This window comes from Psammomys obesus, unplaced genomic scaffold (assembly GCF_907164565.1).
Source record: "Psammomys obesus unplaced genomic scaffold, mPsaObe1.curated_primary_1811, whole genome shotgun sequence".
In the NCBI taxonomy this organism is placed as follows: Eukaryota; Metazoa; Chordata; class Mammalia; order Rodentia; family Muridae; genus Psammomys; species Psammomys obesus.
In genome coordinates this window covers 3,799,796-3,824,631 of record NW_026585580.1, presented here as the reverse complement: position 1 = coordinate 3,824,631, position 24,836 = coordinate 3,799,796, and the positions used below count along the sequence as shown (strand labels likewise).

The 24,836-nt window shown below is 39.1% G+C and overlaps 1 protein-coding gene across 3 annotated transcripts in view; it reads left to right on the top strand.

The window, feature by feature from the left end:
• The window catches only part of Adgrb3 (adhesion G protein-coupled receptor B3), a 772,331-nt gene that overhangs the window by 725,655 nt on the left and 21,840 nt on the right, over nucleotides 1-24,836 (top strand). For 2 of the 3 annotated variants that reach the window (XM_055606179.1, XM_055606163.1), the window contains exons 24-28: nucleotides 309-407; nucleotides 718-889; nucleotides 11,123-11,218; nucleotides 13,548-13,587; nucleotides 17,417-18,060. In XM_055606179.1, the coding sequence (XP_055462154.1) occupies nucleotides 309-407; nucleotides 718-889; nucleotides 11,123-11,218; nucleotides 13,548-13,587; nucleotides 17,417-18,060 (1,051 nt within the window). The remainder of the gene's footprint in view (nucleotides 1-308; nucleotides 408-717; nucleotides 890-11,122; nucleotides 11,219-13,547; nucleotides 13,588-17,416; nucleotides 18,061-24,836) is intronic. The other variant, XM_055606172.1, reaches the window with a different exon arrangement.

Here is a 24,836-nt window from a genome sequence, read left to right as displayed (position 1 = left end):
TTCCTGCCATAAATATTAATATTTCTGGGGGGGTCTTACTGACACTTGAAACTTCTTCAGGTGATAATGAAAATATTTGAAGCTAGGACTCATTTGTTTGTTTACCATGGGTCTGAATAAAGGGTTATCACTGCGTGTCTATGATACGTGGTATAATTGCATCGATAAAATGATCTTGAATGTTCATCCTTGATAAGTATACTTTTTCTGCATAAATTGTATTTAAAGACTAACTTGCAGCTGCAACATTTTTGGTGACAATTCAATATTTTTTTTGTTCTTTTTGTGGGTGTTCTGTTTGTTTGCAGTCAGATGAGTGAGCCTCATAGCGGTTTGACGCTCAAATGTGCCAAGTGCGGAGTAGTTTCTACAACAGCTTTGTCAGCCACCACCGCCAGTAACGCCATGTTAGTCCCAATCATTTACATCTTCTTGCTACGAATCCTTACAGTGCATGTGTAAAAATGCTATGATGGAAAAAAAAATGTGTTTGCTAGTACTTGAGTATTTTTAATTGGCAACTGCCGTTATAAAGATTGTGGGGTAGTCTATAAGAGATAAGCAAAACTCTCAAGTGCTATCTGCCTTGTGGGTTCCAAGTTAAGGGTCTTGGTGCCACACCCAGGAATGCTTTGTGGGAGAGTGAGTGGGGGTTTGGTTACGGCCTGGAGCATGACATGCAACTACGTAATGATGCTTTCTTTGCTCTTTCCACAGGGCCTCTCTTTGGAGCTCTTGTGTGGTGCTGCCTCTTCTGGCTCTGACGTGGATGTCGGCAGTTCTGGCCATGACAGATAAACGTTCCATCTTGTTTCAGATACTTTTTGCTGTATTTGATTCATTACAAGGCTTTGTGATAGTCATGGTCCATTGCATTCTCCGGAGAGAGGTAAGAGATACAATTTGTTTGTGAAAGAGATAAGGAAAGTGGGAGGGTATATCTTAAGCAGCCGGTATGATCTCTTATTGTAATCTTGGTCTTCAGACTAAGTTGATCTTCTCCACGGACAATTGGTTAAGATTCAAAGCAGGGAAAAAAAGCATTAAGACAAGAGTCATGAGGCTTTGACACTCTGAAAGTGACAGCTTGAAATACATGGATTGGTATAAGGGAAAACGCACCCAGAGATGCCAAGACCCAGAAAGCCCAGATTCAAGACAGGTGAAGTAGATAGGTACACAGGAGAAGGAGAGAAAGCATGAGGTGGGCATGCCTTAAATGGCAGGCTTTATACACAGTATGCTGTTGCTGACTATCTTCCCATTTATGCTACTGCACGTAGCATAACCTCGGTCCTGTCACTAACTAACTTTACATGCAAAAACAAATGCGTTTTAATGTTACTAAAGATAAATGATTTAGATCTGGATGTTTATGTCAACAGCTACAGAAACTGCACACAGTGAAGCATCGTAGGCAGTAATTGCCCTTAAGAACTCTCTGCCTGCAATCACAGCATGTCTCTGGGTCACAGTTTGAGTATATTTTCAGTTAAAGGAGGAGCAACGCTCCTCAGGATCAGAGACACTAAAAGGCACCAAACTCATTCTAGACAACTAAAGACTGCAGATTTGTGTTGTTAAGGGATAAAATATTGTTTTCTAACCAGTGTGGAAATTATTCTGAGTGCTTGCAAGCACTGACACGCTATTTACAAGGTTTATGAGTCATTTCACTGTTTACTCTGGGGATGAGTGGGGAACTAAGGAACATGCTGACACCATGCCATGTGAGTGATTTTGAGAACAATCCACCGTCGGTTCGCATTAGCTAGCTTGCTTGAGTAGTTTATTGTGCTGTATACATCACAAAGTGTGTGTGCTTTTGAGCACATACCCATTGTTTTACAGTGATGTGTGAAGGTAACAAAAGGCCTTAACCTGATTTATTAGGTGGAAAGAACAGTACTTCTGCCTTATTTCAGGAAAGCACAGATGTCAGCTATAAACTCACAGGTGTATTCTAAGAATATTCTGTGATGAGAACCCATGAAAACAGATAAAGTGTGACTACAATCTGCAAGGAGAAGATATTTCACCACTTCAAAATCTGAAGTAGCTTACAACTGTCAAGCCTTGATCACCAATTTCCAACTAAAATATCACCCCTAGAATACCCCAAATATCAAGTTCTTTATATAGCAGAGTAATAAAGGTTAAAAAGAAACTGAACGAATTGAATATAATCTAAAAGTAACTTAGATTATATTATTTTCCAATTATGACTATCTTGTGGATCATCTGTATTAACACTCCTCTAATATTTTTAACAGAATTCGTCTAAATTAATAGGCACGGGGCCATTTCAATTGACAATTGAGGATGGACTATTGCAGGCTTTAAGCAAGGTGCAAGATATATGTGCATTTTTCAGAAGAAATTAATGCTCTAGTTAATAAGGAACAGCCAAGTACTCGATCTTTAAGTGAATTCTCTCTCTTTTCTTAAAGACATGGTCTTATGTAGCATAAGCTAACCTGAAACTCACAAAGTTTTATGCAGGGCTAGAGACTAAAACCAGGGCTTTGTGCATACTAGGGAAACTCTCTGCCCACTGAACTACACCACCAACCCGTGTCTTCTTTTCAGATGGTGCTAGACTGTGCTTAAAATAAATAGAATTCTAAGTGACAGATATTATGATGGCCTGTAATCAAATTTTTGCTACTTACTGGGAGAAAAAAAATACTTGGCAGAAAAATTCCTGATACCCATCAAGACTTTTCAGTGCTTTCTAATTAGTCTATTAACTGTCAAAAGCATAATTTAAGTGCAATTAAGTCAAATCATAAAGTAAATGCTTCTACTAAATAAGATATCTGTAAATAGATGTTTTTGCTATTAGTAGGAGCAAAAGCATACCCATTTCCTTTGATATTTTTCAGTGGATATTTAAAAAATAACTACTACTGATAAATTCATTGTGAAATGTTATAGCATTCCTTAGTTATAACACTGCAAAGAAAATATATCTTGTGTGTTTTTTTTAACTTTTCATTGAAACATACTCTGTAACCTTGCTAAAAACACACACATTTCAGTCTACCACAGAGGGCCTTTGAAAGACACACATGGTATACACTCACTCATAAGTGGTTATTAGCATATAATATAGAATAAGCATAATAAAATCTGTACTCCCAAAGAAGCTAAACAACAAGGAAGACCCTAGGGAAGACACTCAATCCTCATTCAGAAGGGCAAATGATGTAGACATAGGAAGCAGGAGAAGACAGGGAACAGGACAAGAGCCTACCACAGTTGGCCTCTGAAAGACACTACTGATTGAGGTATTGAAGCAGAGGCTGCGACTCATAGTCAAACTTTGTGGAGAGGGCATGGGATTTTCTGAAAGAAGGGGGAGATAGAAAGATCTGGAGGGGACAGGAACTCCAAAAGGAGACAAACAGAGCCAAACAAAACAAAACAACAACAAAAAACTGGAGCCTGGAGGCCCTGAAGAGACTGATACCCCAACCAAGGACCATGCTTGTAGAGGACCTAATACCCCTGCTCAGATGTAGCCCATAGACTCAGTCTCCCAGTGGGTGCCCTAGTAAGGGGAGCAGGAGCTGTCTCTGACATGCAATCAGTGTCAGGTGCTCTGATCACCTCCCCCTGCTGGGGGTGGGGGTGGGGGAGGAGAGTGCTGCCTTGCCAAGCCATAGAGGAAGACAATGCAAACAGTCCTGATGAGATGATAGACTAGGGTCAGAAGGAAGGGGAGGAGGTACTCCCCTATCAGTGGACTAGGAGAGAGGCATAAGAGGAAAAGGGAGGGAGGATGGGATTGGGAGGAGATGAGGGAGTAGGCCACAGCCAGATACAAAGTGAATAAATTGTAATAAATAATAATTTTTAAAAAATTTAAAAAAACACATATATTTCAGTTAAGGGCAAGTGATATTTAGAATTCCAAAGAGAAATTTTGTTATTGGAAAACTAAGATTTTTTTTAAAAAATTTATTATCTAAACTTTTTTATATATTTTATATACGCGGAATATATTATAGCACAATTTTTCAAAAGCAAAGACTCTAATCTACATTGGCAGGGCTTGGGTTCATATTGTGACCATGTTGCCCCACACTGACTATAGTGTAAGAGAGAAGAAGTGCCTTCCCATGTTCTCTTTACCTCCTGTCAATACTACTGCCCTAAAAATATGCCAAAGCAAGTGTCATACACAATGTTTATGAAATGCTGAGGTGTAATGTGTAGCTCTTGAATTCGTAATTTGTAATTCGTCACTGATAATCCATAAGAGACCTAGCAACACAGTTTTTTTCTTTCTTGTCTTTTTTTTTTTTTTTTCACCATTTTGTTTCTCTGCTATTTTCTTCAGAATAATTTCATATAATTTGTATGGAAATTTCACTTCTTGAGAATATGCAACCAGTGTAAGAAACACTTTTGATGTAGAGACTGGCTATATACATCTTCTTATCCTTGTCAATTTTTTACATACTAATATAATTCGGGGTTTATTTATCTATTTATTTATTTCTTTTATTCTCTTCCATGAAGAGAATAAAACAGAGAAGGAATGAAAGACTGTGGTCATGGCATTTAGACTGTAATATGCAGAAGACTACTTGAAGGGTGATTTTGCTTTCCATGGGCTCAATTTTAAAAGAAAAATAATTTTTTAATCGGGATAAAGGGGGGAATAATTACACTGATGCCTCCAGCTCCTCTTCAGTGAGTTTGTGTAGCTGCGGTCCATGTGAATGTGCCAGTGTTCTGTCTGTAGGCCAAGGAGGGGCTTCAGGCATCCTCTGTCATTCTTTGCCTTATTGCCATGAGAAAGACTCCCTCACTAAACCAGCAACCCCACCCCATTTGGCTAGGCTGGCTGGAAAATGAGCTCTAGGGATCCTCCTGTCTCTGCCTCCTCCTCCAATCCAAGAGCTGGGATTGTAGGTTTAGAGTTAGTCTGGTTCTTTTACATAGACAGTAGAGATTCAAACTCAGATTTTCATGCTTGCAAAGCAAATTCTCACCCGCTGAGCCTTCTACCAAACACCCTTATTTATTTTTATAAAAAGAAAAATGAATATCAAAATACCTGTTCTTGATCTTCAGACCTGAAAGGCAATATATGAATACCATTTTTTCCCTTGACACTATAGTTGTTTTTTCTAAAATACCTTTGTCTTTTTAGTCTTTTTAGCAAATGTCTCTAAGCAGAATAAAAGACAAAACTGAAAGAGATAAAACAAAAAACAGTTTTAAAATATTTAGATATCTGATTTATCACAAAACATTGCATACAGCCTAGACATTAATATGTGTTATAGCTAATCTGAATCTAGTAGAAAATGTATAGATGTTTCTTGCATTTGTTGATTAGCATTTGTTTGAATGGAACAGATAAGAACACATACTATTTACTATTCTCCTCATTGCTATGGAAATGAAACTACACAAGAGTTATGAAACCTTTGAAATAGTTTCTGTTGCTAGGAAACCACCTTCTTGGTTCCAGCACATTCTTCTCATCTCTTTCTCTGGCTGTGCCAGGCTTTAAGGCAGTCTTACAGCTTGATGTCAGATGGGGAAAAGAACAAGATTGTGATACAAGATAATCTGTAATAAAACCCTGCCACTAAGTAAAAAGGAGAAAAAAGTGCTTAAAATTTGAGTCTCATGAAGATGATCTTGTTGTGTCCATGTGTAAGCAGCCTGTGGCTGTTCCACAACATGAGTATCAGAGCCAGGGTCCTCGTCTTTCTCTCTTAAGCTCTGGCATGAAGGCCAGGCTGTACCACATGAGTCCTCAAATATTCACTCAATCCTGTGAAGCAATTTTGCAAGAAAATCCTTAAAATAAACATGAACTGTTCTCTCTCTCTCTCTCTCTGTCTTCCTCTCTCCCTTGTCGTCTATTTCTCCCTCCATTTCTCCCTTTGTCCCTTCATCCCTTTTTGTTTTTCTCCTTCCCTCATATCAGAGTTCTAGCTAGAGCATTGGTGGCCTTGGTGACAGTTACTTTCTTCACGATGTATTTGAAAAACAAGAGTAAGTAAGTGACTGAGTGTGGACAGGGCCAGGACTTGAATAGAGCATTTTGTTAAAAAGAGGAAACATAGCACTCAGATTAAGAGAAAACTGAGTCATTCACTAACACCTTCATACTTTTACGGCTGAGTTGAAAACTCCAAAAGAAAATAATGAAAAGATCTTGTTGTTTTGCTTTGGTTTTAGTAAAATAAAGTATGTGCCCTGAAGTAGGAGAATGACAAGAGGCAATAAAATAAGCCTCCTCGGCTGTGGCTGTGAGCAGTCTGGGGCAAAGCGCCTTTGACATCAGCATTTCCTCAAAGCCACCAGCCTCCCCCACTCTTGCTGCTTCTAGCTAAGGCTTTCCTAGGTTGTCATAATTCCGATCATATGGTGGTCATCTGCATCCTTTTCAGTCTTCATTCATGTGTCTGCATGTGCATAAACAAAGTCAACCAAGGTGTGAAATCTGACAAAAGGGGTAGGTTCAGTGAGCAACTCCATACACTGGCATGCCTGCCAGGGAGCATCCAACTGTGATTTCTGGTTACTCTAAGTTCCTCCAGTCATATTCTCCTTCCAGCTGACCCCACTCTGGGAAGCAGCATTATGCTGCTGTGTTCAGGGATCAGGGGCTGCTGGGCAGTGGCAGGTTGACAAGCAGCTCCCACTTCCTCCGCTTAGGACTCCAAGAGCTCACCTTCCAGCTCTATTATACTGATACAAGGAGCCAAGGTATACAGAAATAAAATGAAAATGTATCTGGCTATTCCTTTTTAAAATCTCTCTCTCTCATTTTTTTTTTCCTTTGGCTCATTCTTTGTCTTAAACTATTTCAATCTCTGCTCAGTACATCTGAAAGGATAGAAACAGAATGATGTCCAGGGATGAGGGCTTTCATGGCAAGAAACATGCTTCCATTTTCAGCTCCGTCACCTGTCGTGATAAAGTTGAGCGAGATTCTTACAGTGTCTAAGCGTGAACTTGCTCTTGTCTGCATCGCAAGCCTGGCTTCCTCCAAGGCTATGGCGCTAGGCTGAAATGAAATGCTTCCGTAGAGGTGTGAGGCATGGTGTCTAGCATAGAATTTCCCTCTCTTTCCTCTCACATTTGCACACTAAAGGAGCGCGGCTACATTTTTTTTCAGGCCGCATGTTTGAAAGATCATCTAAAGACGTTTCCAAGTGCCCCTCAGATGGATATAAAAAGCTAATTTGAAGGTCAAAAGCACGAAATTTCAGAGAGCAGTTGGTAGATCCATACCTTTGAGGGATCCCAGTTAAGGACCATCAGGGCTGGACTTGGAGAATTCACTCAACCTTTGATTATATAACAAAGAACAAACCTTCCCCCCCCCCTTTTTTTTTTCACTTCACTAGGAGAAAAGCCAAGCAATATTTTCTAAATGTCAAGTCATCCGTGTCACTTATGTCAATTGTCATATTTATGAAACTGAGACTTATTCATTTAATGATTAAATATGAAATGCAATATTGCGTTGGGAAAAATCTGTACCATTTGTTCAAGGACGAAACAGTAGATGTGACTGTGGACACTAGACTCAAGAAAACACATTAAAAACCCTCCCCCCTGAAGTAATGACAAATGAATGCAAGATTAAAACTTGTGTATTCCTGACGTAAAACGATCCTGTAAGTTCAAGAGAATTCACAAAGAGTAGCTGAGGTCAAACTGTCTTATTTTGTAAGAGGTGAAGATTTGGAGTGTGTGCAGATCAGCAGCTAAATGCAGAGCCAGTTTCAGACTGGTAGCTCTTTCCTCTGAGGCTTCTGGGATTTGTAACGCCGCCAACGGTGCTGGGTGCTCCTCTCCCACAATGTCTAAATCTGGCATGGACTTTTCACAGTGACTCTCTGCCAGCTGCCTCTGGAGTGAGTTCCAATTGAGAAGCTCTCCTGCTTGCTGCTGCTGAGAAAACCCAATGCCTCACCCCAGGAGGGAGAGACAGGATTGACACATTCCCTTGCAAACTGCTATGAACTCAGATCTCATCCAGGAAACTATACGGATAGAGAAAGACTGATTCTTTCTCTAGGCACTCTTTATCCAGCATAAAGTTTTTTGTTGGTTATTTGGGAAATTCATATCATGCATCCTGATCACACTCACTTCCCAGTCCTCCCAAGTCTGCCTCCTACCCTTGTGAACTCCTCCCCTCAAGAGAGAGAGAGAGAGAGAGAGAGAGAGAGAGAGAAATAGAAGAAGAAAACACACACACATACACATGCACACATCCAATTGTTGTTGCCCATATAATCACTGGAGCATGGCCAAACTCACAGTAACCAGCCCCTTAAAGTAAACTGAGTCTTTCCCCAGCCAGAAGCCCTCAGTTATTGCAAGTATCTTTATCACAATTTTTTAAAATATTTTTTTATTGATTACAGTTTATTCACTTTGTATCCCAGCTGTGGCACCCTCCCTCATCTCCTCACATGCCCCTCTCCAAGTCCACTGATAGGGGAGGTCCTCCTCCCCTTCCCTCTGACTCTAGCCTATCAGGTTTCATCAGGACTGGCTGAACTGTCATATGCTGTGTCCTGATAAGGCTTCTCCCCACTCGGGGGAGGTGATCAAAGAGCAGGCCACTGCATTCATATCAGAGACAGTCCCTGTTCCCCTTACTAGGAAACCCACTTGGATACTAAGCTGCCATGGGCTACATCTGTGCAGGGGTTCTGGGTTATCTCCATGCATGTTCCTTGGTTGGAGTATCAGTCTCAGAAAAGAACCCTCAGCCCAGATTTGTCTTTATCACAATTTTTAGGAGGTCTCTTTGATGATTTCAAACAGTTTAGGCTGTTACTTTTGGAGAGTAGGGATGGGTGTTGTCACAGAGTCTTCTATGTCCTTCTTTATCAACTATGAGTCTCCAGTCATTGATATCAGTGCAAAAGTAGTTTTTTCTTTTTCTTAACAGCCCCCTAGTTGTAATTTGAAACAATAGAGACAGCACTGACAGCTATCACTGTATTCTGAAAGATGTCTCTCTCTGTCTCTTTGTCTTTATCTCCCTCACTACAGACCATCAGACTCCCTTAAAGTCCCATAAATGTTTTAAAGTTAGTTACATATCTGTACTTTGCTACTCCCTCTTACTTTCTAGCCCTGGCTGATCATCATTTAGAATGACAGACCTATTTCAGAATATTTCAAAGAGAACACATTTTATAATCCAGATATGAAGTATGGCATAATTAATGTTAAATATTTCATTGTTCCACAAGGATTCATTTAAAAATTGGGTTTACTGGCTTCCAAAAAGATTTTGAAATGTTAATTTTGCAGGAACTCAGATTTGTAAAATGATAATGTCTAATAATAAACTTTAAATAAAACTGTTAAGTAAAGTAAAAAGTTAGTTCCTCATGGATAGTAAATCAGTGGCAATCACTGCCTAGCCTTATAAATATAACACTGGCATAGGAGGTTAAGGGGGGGCCTTTAATTTTAGTGTGGCAAAGAATGATCTATTTTTTTTCTTTTTGTTATTTATTTTTATGTCCGTCTAGAGCTTGAATTTTAAACATCCCTATTTTTCATGGGTATAATTCAAGAGGATAAAGCTCTTTGTTTACATGCTAGAAAATTCAATTCTCAAAATATTTGCACATGACTTGAACTTTTTCCAGATACTATCTTCCTGTAACCCCCCACTCCACCCCATGGTAAGGAGATGAGCTCTGCGCATCTTGTCTCATCATTTCCTCCCACAGCAGTGAGCAAATATTTAATGTCAATTCATCTAGATAGCCTCAGTGTATTTTCCAATTTAAAAAAATAAAAAAGCAAATAAAGCATTTGGAATCAAATAAAATATTTCTAAAAATTCTTATGAATGGAAGTTCTGCACCAAAAAAAAAAAAAAGTATTTGAATCTAATTCTTAAATTATGGTACCCATAAGAACCTTAAAATGACCTTAAACATAGTGGGAAGTGTGTGTGCTCTTCTGACTTCTCTTTCTTCCAACGGCGTTGACCGGCTGATAAAGCCACTGTCATTCTCCAGTGCAGACATTCTCTTAACCTACTGTCACATCTGGAAAAATTTCAGTTGAAAGTATTGATTTTATGTGTGTCTAACTGTATGTTGTTAAAAAGAGGCTGCTTTTATATCTCTTTCAATCAACCAGACAATGATTTGGAAGAGAAATATACAAAATTTGCTTTTCCATACTTTAATATCAGCAATAAAATCCTTGACAACCCTTTGGTGATGGTTTCAAAGTAGAAAAACACTTAACAAGGACCAGTAAAATTAATGTTTAACATTGCTACAGTCTGTGCAAGTATGCAACTCTCACTCTTCTGAAGGAGATAAGAAATAGTTTATTCTAGAGCCAAATATGACTGACCAAGATCGAGGAACACATATTAAAGTCAGCCAAAATTCCATGTTCCAACATGGTAACACTTTGATGAAGTTTTTATAGTAACAGAGCAAAGAAAGTTATAAATCAAAGCACTTCTCAACTACAACAATGGAAGCATCAAGTAGACAAGTGAAAGTGAACCAGGGAACCCATGATGTAGTTTACGTGGGACCCACATGCATTTGTCCCTCACTCTCTATAATAATGCTTCGATACAGAGAAAACACAACATCAGCTATGCTTTTAATAACAAGAAAACACACAGTAGTAGAGGAGAAGGAGAATATCAAACACATGAAGTCCAAAACACCAAGCATTAAAAAAAGAAAAACATGACCTGGCCATTTATTTGGGATGAGCCAGCCGTGAACATACTCACCAACCTTTGAGGAGTCCAATAGACCATAGGAAATGAGTTGGGCATCCTGATGTTGAACTGTCCTGTGATCAGAAAACAATGGTTGCTCTTTGCCTCTAATGAGATTTTGTAATAGGAGGCAGATGCAAAGTAGCGCTCTGTGAATTTGAGTCCAGCTTGACCTATAGGGAAATAAGCCAGCCAGAGACATATAACCTGGCCCTACCTCAAAAACAAACAAATAGAGGAAACAAAACGTGTCTTATACTATACAAGCAAAGAAAAGTTTCTCATAATTGATGATCAACATGGACAACATCTAGTTACTAGTGAGAGAAAAAATAATACTGTTTTTCCTCCTCACAGGTTCAAGATGCATTTAGATGCCGGTTGAGAAACTGCCAGGACCCAATCAATGCAGACTCTTCAAGTTCTTTTCCTAATGGACATGCTCAAATCATGGTGAGCATTTATTTTCCTTCTGGTTGATAATTAAGCCATGCTTTCTCAAGAATATATATATATTCATTCTTGATAATAAAATAGTATAAATCACAATTTGGCTTTAGTTCATTAAGATTAATATTTTGGGAGCTGGAAAGATGAGTTAGTGATTAAAAGTACTTGCTGCCCTTCCAAAGGACTGAAGTTCAGTTCCCAGCAGCCACATCCACATCTCATGATAACCTGTAAGTCCAGCTGCAAGGTACTTGATGCCCCCTCCTGGCCTCCATGTGTTCCTGCATGTGTGGGCACACACACACACACACACACACACACACACACACACACACACAAATAATAAAATAAATCTTTAAAATAAATAAAGACTTGGTACTTTGACATCCAATAAATGTTCCTTCTGGATTGCCTTTGAATTGAGGGCCTGCTTTTGACTCCCTTGAGTATTTAGAATGGTGTCTTATACAGGAGTGAAGATTATTTTTCATCTTGTCAGAACTCAAGATAATGATTTTTACACAGGGTGCCACGGACTGTCACATCTATTGGGAGGGGGAAAAGTACAATACGTTAATATTTGAGAGCTTTGTAAAACAGCTCTTGTTAGTATTTATATAAAAAATGCCACATACAACAGATCTGCTATGAAAGATTTATTGGACGGAGGTAGAGAGAGAGGGGGGTAGGGAGAGAGCGGGAGAGAGACATGTTGGGAGGCCCACAGGAAAGAAAGCTGGGCAGAGAGAGTGCAAGAGAGGAGGGAGAGAGGCCAGAGAGCTGGTGAGGGGCAGACTGGTTATATCTGATGCAACTGGCCCAGGTAATGTCATAGGACGCAGGCATTGACATAGGATGTTGTCAGGATCCTAAAGGCCCCTCTGGCCTACACAACATAACCGTTTTTCATCATACTCCCTCTCCCACTTCAGACTTAGTTGAATATTAGAGTCCTCGGGAGGCTGCAACTCAGATCAGGTAAATACGTATCTTTACAGGTGGCCTCAGGTGACGGCAGTTCCCCTACACAGCCTAAACAGAGCACCAAGGGACTAAAACACAGGGTGCCCTTCCAGTGACAGATCCAAACTGTGAATGAGCCCAGAGTACTATTGGAGTCAAGGATGCTTTAGGCATAAACACATTAGCAAACTTTAGAAATGAGATGAAATTACTGTCATCACAACAGAAAGGAAGTCAGGAATTGCTGCGCATGCCTGGAACGCCAGCGCTGAGAGGCTGAGGCAAGAGGAGGCCTTGAGATCCTCGTTAGTAAAGAAAAGCATATCATTGACAAAAGTTGCTCACAACAGGCTAAGCTGACTTCACCACTAATACATGATTTGTTTAAAATAAGAATTTGGGGGACGGCTAACATCTCAAAGGTTCTAGGCTGCCGGAATGGGTTTTAAACCACCAGCTTTAATCGCTGCACCTACGAGTCAATGGTGACTTTAGCAAAGCTACATAATGAAAGAGTGTATCCCAGGTAACACAGGAAGCATAGAATACAAAGAAGAAAGACATTTATTTATGGGTGTTTCTAATAGTGTACCTTCTGGTTGCTTTATGAAAGTTAGGCTGCTGTTTTAAATTTCTGGTCCTGTTTGTTTGTTTGTTTGTTTGTTTTTAAAGTATTAGAACTTGAACCAAAGCATATAGGAACTCGGCCACTGAGTTACAGCCTCGTTTTGTTTTGTTTTGTTTTGTTTTGTTTTGTTTTGTTTTGTTTTGTTTTGCTTTGTTTTGTTTTGTTCTTGTTTGAGACAAGGTCTCACGTAGCTTTGGCTAGTCTTGCCCTGGAACCAAGAAGGACTTTGAACTTAGGATTCTCCTTCCTTCACCATGCCAAGTACTAGATTACAAATGTACACCATCGCTTCCACTTTCATTCATTACTGGGTATGAAACCCAGGACCTCAGGCATGCTAGAAAAACAACCTCTCACCCCCTTTAAACTTTTTAGACTGAGCCTGCTCTCAGGGACTTTGACCTCTTTCTCTGGCTCAGATAGGCCTTGAACATGTAATTTTCCTGCTTCATCTTCCTAAGCAACTAGAATTACCACTGGAATCACCAGTCCCAGCTAAAATTCTAACATTTTCTATGGGGTATTATGCTACCATATCCAAACTATCCTATTTTCCGTGAGTTTTATATACCATTTTGTTTCTAGAAAATTCTGATTATTCCCCAAGAATATTCTTTTGCACAAAGCAATAAATGATATGGAGTAGCCATAAATCTACAAGCTTCAGAAAAATATGAATATTAAAAACATTTAAAATCTTCATTAAATGATGATCCCATATGTTATTATTTCTTGTTACAGACAGACTTCGAAAAGGACGTAGACATTGCTTGTCGATCAGGTAAGAATCCTTTGGTCTTTAAAGTATAATCTGTAAAGATGTGAAATCGTTTTGTGAAAGGTATTTTTTTTAATGCTGTGTTTCATGCATCACACTCATGTGAGTGACTAGTGGCTGGCGTCTTCCAATGAGAGTCATCACCACCTCAAGGCTCTATATATAGAGGGGAAAGAGAAGGAATGAGCAATGAGAAGAAATAGCGAATGAATTATTGACAGCGCCACAGCAGCTAAAAGCACTGGATGTGCCATAAGCTTCCATCTGCATAAATAAGGGCATCTGTAAGGCAAATCACACGAGAGTCTCTCGTTTTATCACCTATAAACCATGAATCACTAGACTGATGAACTACCACACTGCGCGCGTGTGTGTGTGTGTGAGTGTGTGTGTGTGTGTGTGTGTGTGTGTGTGTGTGCGCGCGCGCGCGCACGGGCGTGTTAATGCCCGTGGCTTTTCAGTGGCTTTTCTCTAGCCACTGGCTAATTTTTCACAGGAGAAGAGTGCTTCTAAGTTTAAAATAAAATGAGGTGTTCTTTGCTTTGGACGCTGTTCACTCTTTGGGAAATAGTCATGGTGCCCCTTCCATTTCTTGTTCTCTACGCTGTCTTCTTCCATAATAAAAGTGGATACTCAGACTTATCTGAGTATTTAAATATTTGAAATCAACTATCATCAACTATCATTTAGTTCAACCTCAGTGGATTCCCCCACCCTTTTGTTTTGTTTTGTTTTGTTTTCCTTTGCTTTTTTTTTCCCCCTCTGGATTTAACAGCCATGTGCACGTGTCACCATTCATTCTTAAAAACATCTTCCCAGGCCTGCTGCGGAAAATCACCCCCAATTTGTCAATAAATTTAAATTATACTACATGCACAGGTGCATACTCTTCCATCCTTCATCAGAGTTGGCTATTCACTTGTCTTGATGTGGTCTACATTCACATATGATTTATGTTTGCTGTGCAAGTGTCAGCTTGTCATCTAAAACGCCAAAGGTGTTTTATAAGTGCTGTCAAGGAGTCTCCTTCCAAGATTATGTAAAAGTTATGCTCCTGGTATGTTTTCTTGAGGAAAAAAATAAGCCTCTGCATTTATCTCTGTTAGCTGTCTTCTTAACTTCTTTCGGGATAGCAGCCATCGAGTGTTTGACATAGAACCTTCTATGTCTCCATCCAGACTGTCTATAAAGGAGTTAAGTGTAATGATAACTATAACAGAACTGCTGTGCTGGGAAAGGCACCCACCTCCTACCTTCCAGACTCCCCAGACTCCCTTATGTATTGTTTTTCAGATTTAACTCAGAGCCATTAAAATCTGCACAAATGTCAAATCGTATTTCTTGCCATAATCACAAGCACATGGGAGATTAATCTTGTATTCTTGAATTCAATCAGAACAGTCTGGGTTGGGCATGGTCACAGCACTCATAAGCTAGCAGCTATGATTTGGCAGCCCATTGTGGGCCTGTAGGGAAGTAGGAATTATCTTTTCCTGTAGGAAAAAAAAATCTAACAGCATGTTGCCAAGGCATGATCTCACCGGTGTTTAGTTTTAAGAACCCACTAGTGCAAAGGATCACTGGGAAAGTGATTTTCTCTGCCTATATGTCTGCTTTGATTGCTAAAATTCATGAGCCATGGTGCAAGTTTTTCCAATTTGTTTGTGTCAGGAGGCTTGAACTTATTTCAGTGGTCAGGTGTCTGCTTAATTCCTAATCGTCAATCCTCTGTCACACTCTTTCTTGTATTCCTTAGAGTTCTTAACAGGGAAGAATGAGGACCCTGTCTTTTTCTAAACAGCTATTCATACAAAACCAGTGCCTGTCAAAGTATGGTACCCCCAACAAGTGGTGCTAGCTTCACCTGACACCTCCAAGAAATGCAGTTTTGAAGACCTGCCTAGACCTTCTAGGCCAGAAACTGTGGGACAGGGATACAGTAACCAGGGTTGTTAGAGGCCCTTCAAGTCACTCTGATGCATCTTCACATCAGGCCTTCTTCCTGGAGATGCAGCTCCTAGCTCCTCAGGTTGCTCAATGGTGCCTTTTCAGAAAGTGTGCCCTTTTTTCCCAGTCTGCCCTGGAGTCTGAGGTGAAGCATTTTAAACATAGGCCAGTTGCCACTGTATTATTCAGAAACGAGTGACAACATTTTCACGTTTCCGTTTCCATCTTTGGCCAAGGCCTTTTGAGTTGAGCTCAGCAGCAACTTTCCTAAGAGTTTTCCACGGGGTTTCTGCATATGTTGAAATGTACTAAATTTTCAAGGCTCACTTCATGGGCCCTGAGCATTCTGCTTTACACCCTGAAACTGCTTCTGTAGCTGCTGGAGTGTCCATCTGCTTATGCTAGCTATTCAGGTTGCCTTCTTTGTGGTTTGATTTTTATTTTTGTTCTGCCTTTCACAACTGGATTAATTTCTCTCAAAGGTCCTGCTTCAGCATTGTTGCCATGTGTAAGAGGCTCACATCCCAGGTTTGTTTACATTTTAAGCAAATCAAAGGAGCAGATCATCTTACATTTCTCAGATATTTTGTATACACCAGATCATATTGTAAAAAAGCTAAATGTATCTTGCATCCTGATTATGATGTCAATACTCACGATCCCAAGACTTCTCTCATAGTTTATAATCTATTAATAATGACGTGAAAACATCTATACATTCCTGATATATACAGTAGGTTCTCATAATATGTTTTTAAATTTTAGTGATATTAACTTTGGATTAATTTTTGTGTAAATTTAGGAACTAGAACTATCCTGAGAATTTGGAAATGCTTTAAACATTGTTTTAATTTCAACTATTATTAAATTAGCTAACAAATTTTACTCTTTAATGTTTCATTTATTATTATTTCTGGAAATTGCAGTGTATTACTGCTCTCTTATTATCTTAAGAAATTTAGGTTTTATTTTGGCGCTGCTTTTGCTTTTACAAAGTGTAGGTAGCAAAGGCTGCCATTGCCTCCTCCCAAGTGATTAAACACTACTGTCATGCCAGATTTTGAAATAACATATTAAAGCTCAATCTTTTTAGATTTTTTACATATAATAATCTAAAATATAAAAACTACAACCACATTGTATATTCATGAAAAAATATATGAACATTTAGCATGATGTATAGTATAGGAAACAAAGAGACAATAAAACAATAATAGATAATGATAACAGCATCTTTAAAGATAGCAGGTATTGTATGAGTGGTTCATGCTTTGGAATATTTTAAAGGATTCATTTCCTCATAGTAGAAAAATATATTCATAATCTATTTTTCAACTTCTGTGCTAATTCACAATTATGATTCTGTTCAAAACTTAGACAGCAATAGGCAAAGTTCAGCCTGTCTGAATGTTTTCATGCTTTCAAAAACAAATGTGCTACAGTTACCTCTACGTGGTGAAATTTTCTACTGTAGTTGCTTTGCAGGCAAAGTTTTGTTTAGAGTCAGGGTCTCATTATGTAGCTTTGGCTGTCTTGATACTTACTACATAGATCAGGTTAGTCTTGAACTCACACAAATCTGTCTCTGACTCCCAAGTGCTGGGATCAATGTCATATGCCACCACAGCCACCTCTCAAGAAGCTCACTTAATGAACAAATCTTCTAGAAAACTTCAGAAGAAAGGCCTATGTGAAAGCAGCAAATTTGTTTGAACAAAAATCTGTATTTTTATGCAAGATTGATGGAGAAATCTCTGGTAATCTACCCTTTGCCTGAAGATTAATGCAGAACTTTTTTCAGGGGAGGACATTGAGGAAGATAAATAATGTCATATAGTGGTAAATAAAGACTTTCTTTTTATTAACTACCATGCTTTAATTGCAGTGCTTCATAAGGACATTGGCCCTTGCCGAGCAGCCACCATAACAGGAACACTTTCCCGAATCTCTCTCAACGACGATGAGGAAGAAAAGGGAACGAACCCTGAGGGGCTGAGCTATTCAACGTTGCCTGGAAATGTCATTTCCAAAGTCATCATCCAGCAGCCCACAGGCTTGCACGTGCCCATGAGTATGAATGAGCTGAGCAGTCAATGTCTGAAAAAAGAGAACACGGAATTGCGGAGAACTGTGTACTTATGCACGGATGACAACTTAAGAGGAGCTGATATGGACATCGTCCACCCTCAAGAAAGAATGATGGAGAGTGACTATATTGTGATGCCTAGAAGTTCTGTAAATACCCAGCCATCCATGAAAGAGGAAAGCAAAATGAATATTGGCATGGAAACGTTGCCGCATGAAAGGCTATTGCATTACAAAGTGAATCCTGAATTCAGTATGAATCCCCCTGTAATGGACCAGTTTAATATGAACTTAGATCAGCATCTTGCACCCCAGGAACATATGCAGAGTTTACCCTTTGAGCCTCGCACGGCTGTGAAGAATTTCATGGCCTCTGAGTTGGATGACAACGCAGGACTGTCAAGAAGTGAAACGGGATCAACGATATCCATGAGCTCTTTAGAGGTGAGTCATAAGAAGTTAAATGGCTCCTTGGTATCTGAAGAGCATACAGCCTGATTCATGGGATAATGGTTGGTGGCAGAGAAGATCCATATTAGTCTGGCAGTTTCTGATATGTTGCATATTAAGATCTGTACATAAATATTTTCTAGTAGTGCATTTGAATCTCCTGGTTCGATATGTAATTAAAAGAAGATCCCAATGTGTTTAAAGTGATAGCAGTTAATCCAAATTATCTCCTAATGGGACTCATGTGGAACATTCATCAAGAAAATATAGCAGGTCTACTTGTGGTTTCACTAATTTTAGAGGGTATTTTGAAATATAAAATAATAACTGGGTTGTGTTGCAAACTTAAGACTAGATCTACATCATCTTCTCTAAGGCCATCTATTAATATGAAGTTGAAGTGTTTCTGGGAGTTGTACTGAGTATAAACTACTTCTTATTTATTAGATCAATATTATTCAGAATGAATGTTTTGTTCTTAGTCAAACAGAGTGATGACCATTAAAAGCATTGGTCTTTAAGCATTGGTACTGGTAAGTACCAATGTACATATTCTAAGCATACTAAGACTCAGGACTGAAAGTAAGACAACAGCCTTTGCCCTTAATAAGGCCATCGGCAGCAAAAAATATAAACTGTTTTGATTCCAGGGAAGTAGAGAATTGCTAACAGTTATGATCATCATTCCTACTGTATTAGAATTACAAAAGTAAGAGTCAAGGTTCAGATCATATCTGATTTTTCACTGACATATTCCACTACCCTCGCACTGACTTATATGTATCCAGTATCTTGAAGTCTTGCTATAAACCCATTAATAGGGTATATAAAAATCTCACATGCATTCTTGTTTAACATATATATATATATATATATATATGCTCATATATGTACAACTGTGTTCATGCATTATATTATTGCATAGGCCACTATCAATAGAAAATCCACTGTAACTGATCAGATGGCCTTTCCATTAGAATTATCCTCATAGCATGTTCTAAGTTGCAAAAGTACCCAAAGGCAGGGCCTCCTCTAGATCTCCCAAAGCTATGCCTTTGACTCTGTCCAAATTAAAATGGATCATGAAATCTAGGTAATTCTAGTTTTCTCAAGTAGAACAAAAAAAAAAAAAAAATTCTAGACCTAAACCAGAATATGAATATACGCTGGGAGGAAAACTTCTTAGGTTTTGGATCAGCCTCAAACAGAGAGGGTTCTGCACACATCCATGTAAGAATTATCCTCAAAATCAAAGGGTTAGATAGAGACAGCAAATTCTACTCTAGAGTAGCAGGCATGTCCCCTGGACAAAAACATAAACATTTTTTCTTAACTAGTACAATTTCTACTATTATAACCCACAGATATTATTGTGTCTACTACAATAATGATCACATAAGCTATTAAATGTTCATACAAAATTACAAAGGGTTTGAAGAGGATTAAATAAAATATATGTAAGAATATAATATCAAGAAATCATGACAATGTGGGAGTTTTTTTCTATACAATGACTATTTTTAAGTTACTATAGAAATTTGAATGCAATTACACTAAAATAATTCGGGTACTGTGAAAATGTTTTACATTTAACCCCTAGAGCCCAACTGAGACAGCTATTGAGCATGTTTGGTGTACTTGTACAACAGATACTTTCCAAATATTGATTGTTTCACCCTGTAATTTTTTAAGTCTCTATATCCTGATTTTTAAGCATAAACCCATATATGTTAATTTTAAGCATGAAAATTATATATATATATATATTTGTGAATCATCAAAAGATCTGCATTTCAATGACTTAGAAATCATAAAACATACTTTGAAAAGGAAAATCAGAATTCAGAATAAAATTAAGTTCCTCATTCATTCTTTAAAAGACTTTAATAGTAACTGCTTAGATGACCTTTTACGAAACAACTGAAAGAGAATACATACATGAAAGAGTGGCTAATAAAAATTAGCATTTTAATAGAAATTTTCACTAACATATTCTTAAATCACCTTAAAACATGAATTAATTGATCTTCAAAACACTTAGATAAGTTGTTATAATCTTCAAGTAGAAGCATCTGTTCAAGGAGCCAATGTCTAAGGAATAAATCTACCTAAGTCTTGACCCCTCTGAATGAAACAAGAGGTTAAATAGGCAGGAACGTATATCCTGGAAGACCGGTGCAGCATCGGATGACAAGCCATTGCATGATCTATTCATGGATATAATGTAAAGATGTGGCATTAACTCAGGAGATTTCCTGGAAAAGAGGTGCCAAGAAGAAAGAGAAGGGCAAACATTGCTAGTTGATAGCACAGCATTCAGTAGACATGAGAAAACTTCACACAAGCAAAGACAGAGCTGAGGTAGAAAGAGAAAAAAGGCAGAGACCTGAGTGGGTGAGTGGGTGGAAGCATTTATTCAAGTGAACAAGAAGCAACAAAGAAAGGAGGAGGCTCCCAGCCACTGGAGTGCCAGCAGAAAAGCCTCCAGCCTCCAGCCTCCGTAGGGGTGTGTTCTGCTAACCCCCAATTATTGGGTGTAAATGTTTAAGACATTCACTGAGTTCCCTGGCACAAAAGTGTATCCAGATTTTTCCCATGTCCATTATTACATTCTGTGTTGCCCTAACTGTGTTCATTCCCAGAATTAGCCTGTTAAGAAGCAATTCTAAAAATCTTTTTTAGGGGGCCTATGAGTTTTCATAAGCTCAAGATGTCCTCTAATTACTTCACTTAAGATGAAGATAAAATTGTCTTCAGCACTTTAAATATTCATCTTCCGATAAGAAAATGTATTAGGTACACAGTGTGCATGTGGAAGAACAAAGAAAGATAAACAGTGACAAAAATAAACTGTGATCCTATGCACTAGAGGTTAAAACTTAGAATGTAGTTAATGTTGATTTATTGTCTAAAAATGATGAGTTCGTTATTGTTTGTAAGAAGACAAGGCAAGTTCTCAACATGACAGGACTGCTGCACTCAATTCCCAGCAGCTCTGGTTGTCCGCATAAGACCTATATAAGATCAAACCAGACATCTTAGCATGGAAGGGCTCATAGCCCAAGCCCTAGCTGAGAAGCTGTTGACAGTTACCAGCTTCTAGAAGGGGGAGAGTCAGGTTTCTCTAAGTCCTTGCCCCCTTGTAAGTTGGCCCTGCTCCAGTGGATGGCCCCGTACTCAAGAGTTAATGCATAACACAAATTAGACTCGATAGGCTATTAAAAGAGAAGTGAGGATATTAACTTTAGAAGGAGTGAAGAGTGAGGATCTGGGAGGCATTAGGAATAGAAGTGGAGACTGAATGGGATCAAAATACATTTTATGAATTTCTTGAAGAATTAATTAAAACATATCTTTATAGGGCAGGTCAGAATAATTTCTGGGTTGCAGTGCTTCCTGTTGGTTTATTTTTCTGAAAATCTGTATGTGCATCATTGGCAGTCAAAGCTGGCCAGCTTTTGCTGTGAGTCTGAAACGCTGGTGTCTTTTGAACAGCTTGTGACTGTGCTTGTCCTTCATCTGTTTGCTCACAACCCGTTTTTATTCCCCTTTTACCTGATCACTCAGGCTTAGCAGGGGTCACCTGTCACTGATTTCTGGATGGATTCAGCCACTGGCCAGAGTCTAGGTTTGGGGATGGGGGATGTAGACCGAGGGTAGCTCTACTCTCTACTTCTGCTTTTGACATCACGTTGTGCCATTGCTCTCATGGACGTTCCGCTTATGCCAGGGGCCACACTCCTGAGATAAGTCCTTCTGTCATCTTCCTCTCTCCATCCATTTTAAGGGTCTGTTGTCTTCTTCTGCTAATCCATTGGTCACCTTACAATTTCGTGTGTTGTTCCTAAGCTTCCCTACCATTTGAGTTCTTTTTTTTTAATTTTATTAATTACGCTTTATTCATTTTGTACCCCCCCATAAGCCCCTCCCTCCTCCTCTCCCGATCCCACCCTCCCTCCCCTTTCTGCATGCATGCCACTCCCCAAGTCCACTGATAGGGGAGGTTCTCCTCTCCTTTCTGATCTTAGTCTATCAGTTCTCATCAAAAGTGGCTGCATTGTCCTCTACTGTGGCCTGGTAAGGCTGCTCCCCCCTAGGGGGAGGTGATCAAAGAGCAGGCCAATCAGATTATGTCAGAGGTAGTCCCTCTTCCCATTACTATGTAACCCACTTGAACACTGAACTGCCATGGGCTACATCTGTGCAGGGGTTCTAGGTTATCTCCACGAATAGTCCTTGGTTGGAGTATGAGTCTCTGGGAAGTTCCCTGTGTTCAAATTATCTTGTTCTGTTGCTCTCCTTGTGGAGTTCCCATCCCCTCCAGCTCTTACTATTTCCCACTTCTTACATAAAATTCCATTCACTCTGCCCATCAGTTGGCCATCAGACTCAGCATCTGCTTTGACAGTCTATACTACAGAGGCTTTCAGAGGCCCTCTGTGGCAGGTTCCAAGGTTGTTTCCTGTTTTCTTCTGGCTTTCAGAGGCCCTCTGTAGCAGGTTCCGAAGTTGTTTCCTATTTTCTTTTTCTTCTGATGTCCATCCTCTTTGCCTTTCAGGATGGGGATTGAACATTTTAGTTAGGGTCCTTTCTTTTGCTTAGTTTGTTTAGATGTACAGAAGGGACATGTTGTCATAATGTAATGCAGACGTGATTTCTGTTGCCCCTTGGTCAAATGCTGCTTATCAACGAAAACATTTGCAAAATAGTAAAAAAAAAAAAAAAAAAAAAAAGTTTATATAGTACAGTACAACACTATTTTACTGCATACAGGAAGTTTTGCTACTCTGGCTTCTCTGAGTGCTTACATACATAAAAATTTCTGTCTGGATGTGATCTCAAATAAGTCCCACTGCATTTAAGATGGGTGTAGACATAACTTTTGAGGCATTCCCCACTGGATACAGAACACAGAACACTCAACATAATGGTTACCAAAAGTAAAATATTTTAGTGATAATGTCACTCCATGGGTGTCTCCATCGTGGTTGGTGTGAGGACCAAATTACATGAAAACCTTTTGAAAACTGTGAGGATCACTTCAGGTTTAAGGTTGTATTATTATTAGGTCATTAGCACCACACTCTGAGTGTCTTTGAAGAGGCCTGAGTACCAAGAAGTCAACATTCAGGAATTTACTGAGAATGTTTTGGCCTCACTTAGGAACGAGAGGCACTGTCTCAAGCAGAAACCATAATAAAACTAACCATATACAGAAACCATGCTTCATTTTTTTTATATAGAATATACATTTTTTTCTCATGTCGATCTGGTAGAAAGAAAAAACATTCCCATCTTTATTGCTTTGTTTTTGCTCCTGGATTAGAGAATCTTATCTTTTATGCAGGCATACAAACAAAATTAGCTTGAATAAAAGCTATTGCAGAAAATTAATTATTCTCAGACTTCATTGCCACAGCTGTTTTTAATGGGTTTGTTATCAAAGCTCTCTCCTGTGAGTGAGTCCATTGCTCATCCTGTAATAGAAACTTTTAATGGCATCTGCGTTGCCATTCATTAGTCAGTGGAATTCATTACTTGCTGTGAATCTTCCAGTGTCTTGTCCAGTTTAGTTTTCAGTGGCACAAATAATGATATAGTCCCTCTGAGAAATTATTCATCATTTTACAGGAGATGCGTGTGGAGGCCTCTCTAGGCATATATGCGCCAAGTGGCCCACTGAGTAGTCTGAGACCATAGCACGTTTTCTCACTTTTAAATCCTAAAAAATCTCTCCCTTCTCTCAGTAAAAGGTATGCCTTCCTGTAAACTGTTCTGATTCTTTCAGCTGCCAATCTGTCTACTTGTAGCGGTTTTCTTTGTGTATGTGGGTCACCTGGTTATCCAAATCCAGGGTGTTCTTTAAAACAGAAACAATGAAACACGTCACAGTGGTTGGAATTCTGGGACTGTCCTATTACTTGCCTTCGAACATTCACCAATAATTCTGCGACTGCCAACTGTCGTGTGGCGTATCCTCTGCTAAATGCTAGAGCTCTGCAGCTATTTGAGAAACTAGAGAGGTGAATGTGTAGGTGATAAAGAGGGAATAGACTGAGGTACCTTTTAGAGATCAAACAGGCAACCCACAAGTGGATTTAATATGGAGGAGGAAGGCTATGTGTAAAGGAGGATCCAGGTTAAGCCTTCGTCTGGGTTGGCTAGTTATTAACATCAGGAGAAAGACCCTGTACAAAGGGATATTTTCATGTTGAAAGATGGTATTAAAACCTAAGGGATAAGCCATGTAATCCAGGAGAGCATATAGGACGGAATAGACCTCAAGGGCTCCACGTTTAGAAAGAAGGGGCATAGGAAATGGCATGCGAAAGGTTTCAAAAGGAGCTGCCATAAATGAAAGAAGAGGAGGGGGTGGGGTGAGAAAAAGCGGAGGGCTGATGAGTGTTTTAATGAGGAAGTGATTAACTTTCTACAGCTTCTGAGAGTCCAACGAGATGAGGGTGGAAAATTGACCTTGCTGTTTGTCCAAATGGAGCTCATTAGAGGCCTTTGACAAGAATTTTAATGGACTGTTAGGAGCATAATGCAGTTGGGATGAGTTCTAAGTGGCATATTGCAAAACTGAAACTACATAGGAAAGGATGGGTTTCACGTTGCTTGGAAGTGAAGGCCATATAGACAGAAAGAATTACACCTTCACAAAATATTTTAACATCACATTGGCTTGTTTTAGTTTTACATGGAACTTTTTTAATATCAAATTATTTGTTTAAAAAAATGTCAAGTGGTTTGGCCACAGTTTATTCTCT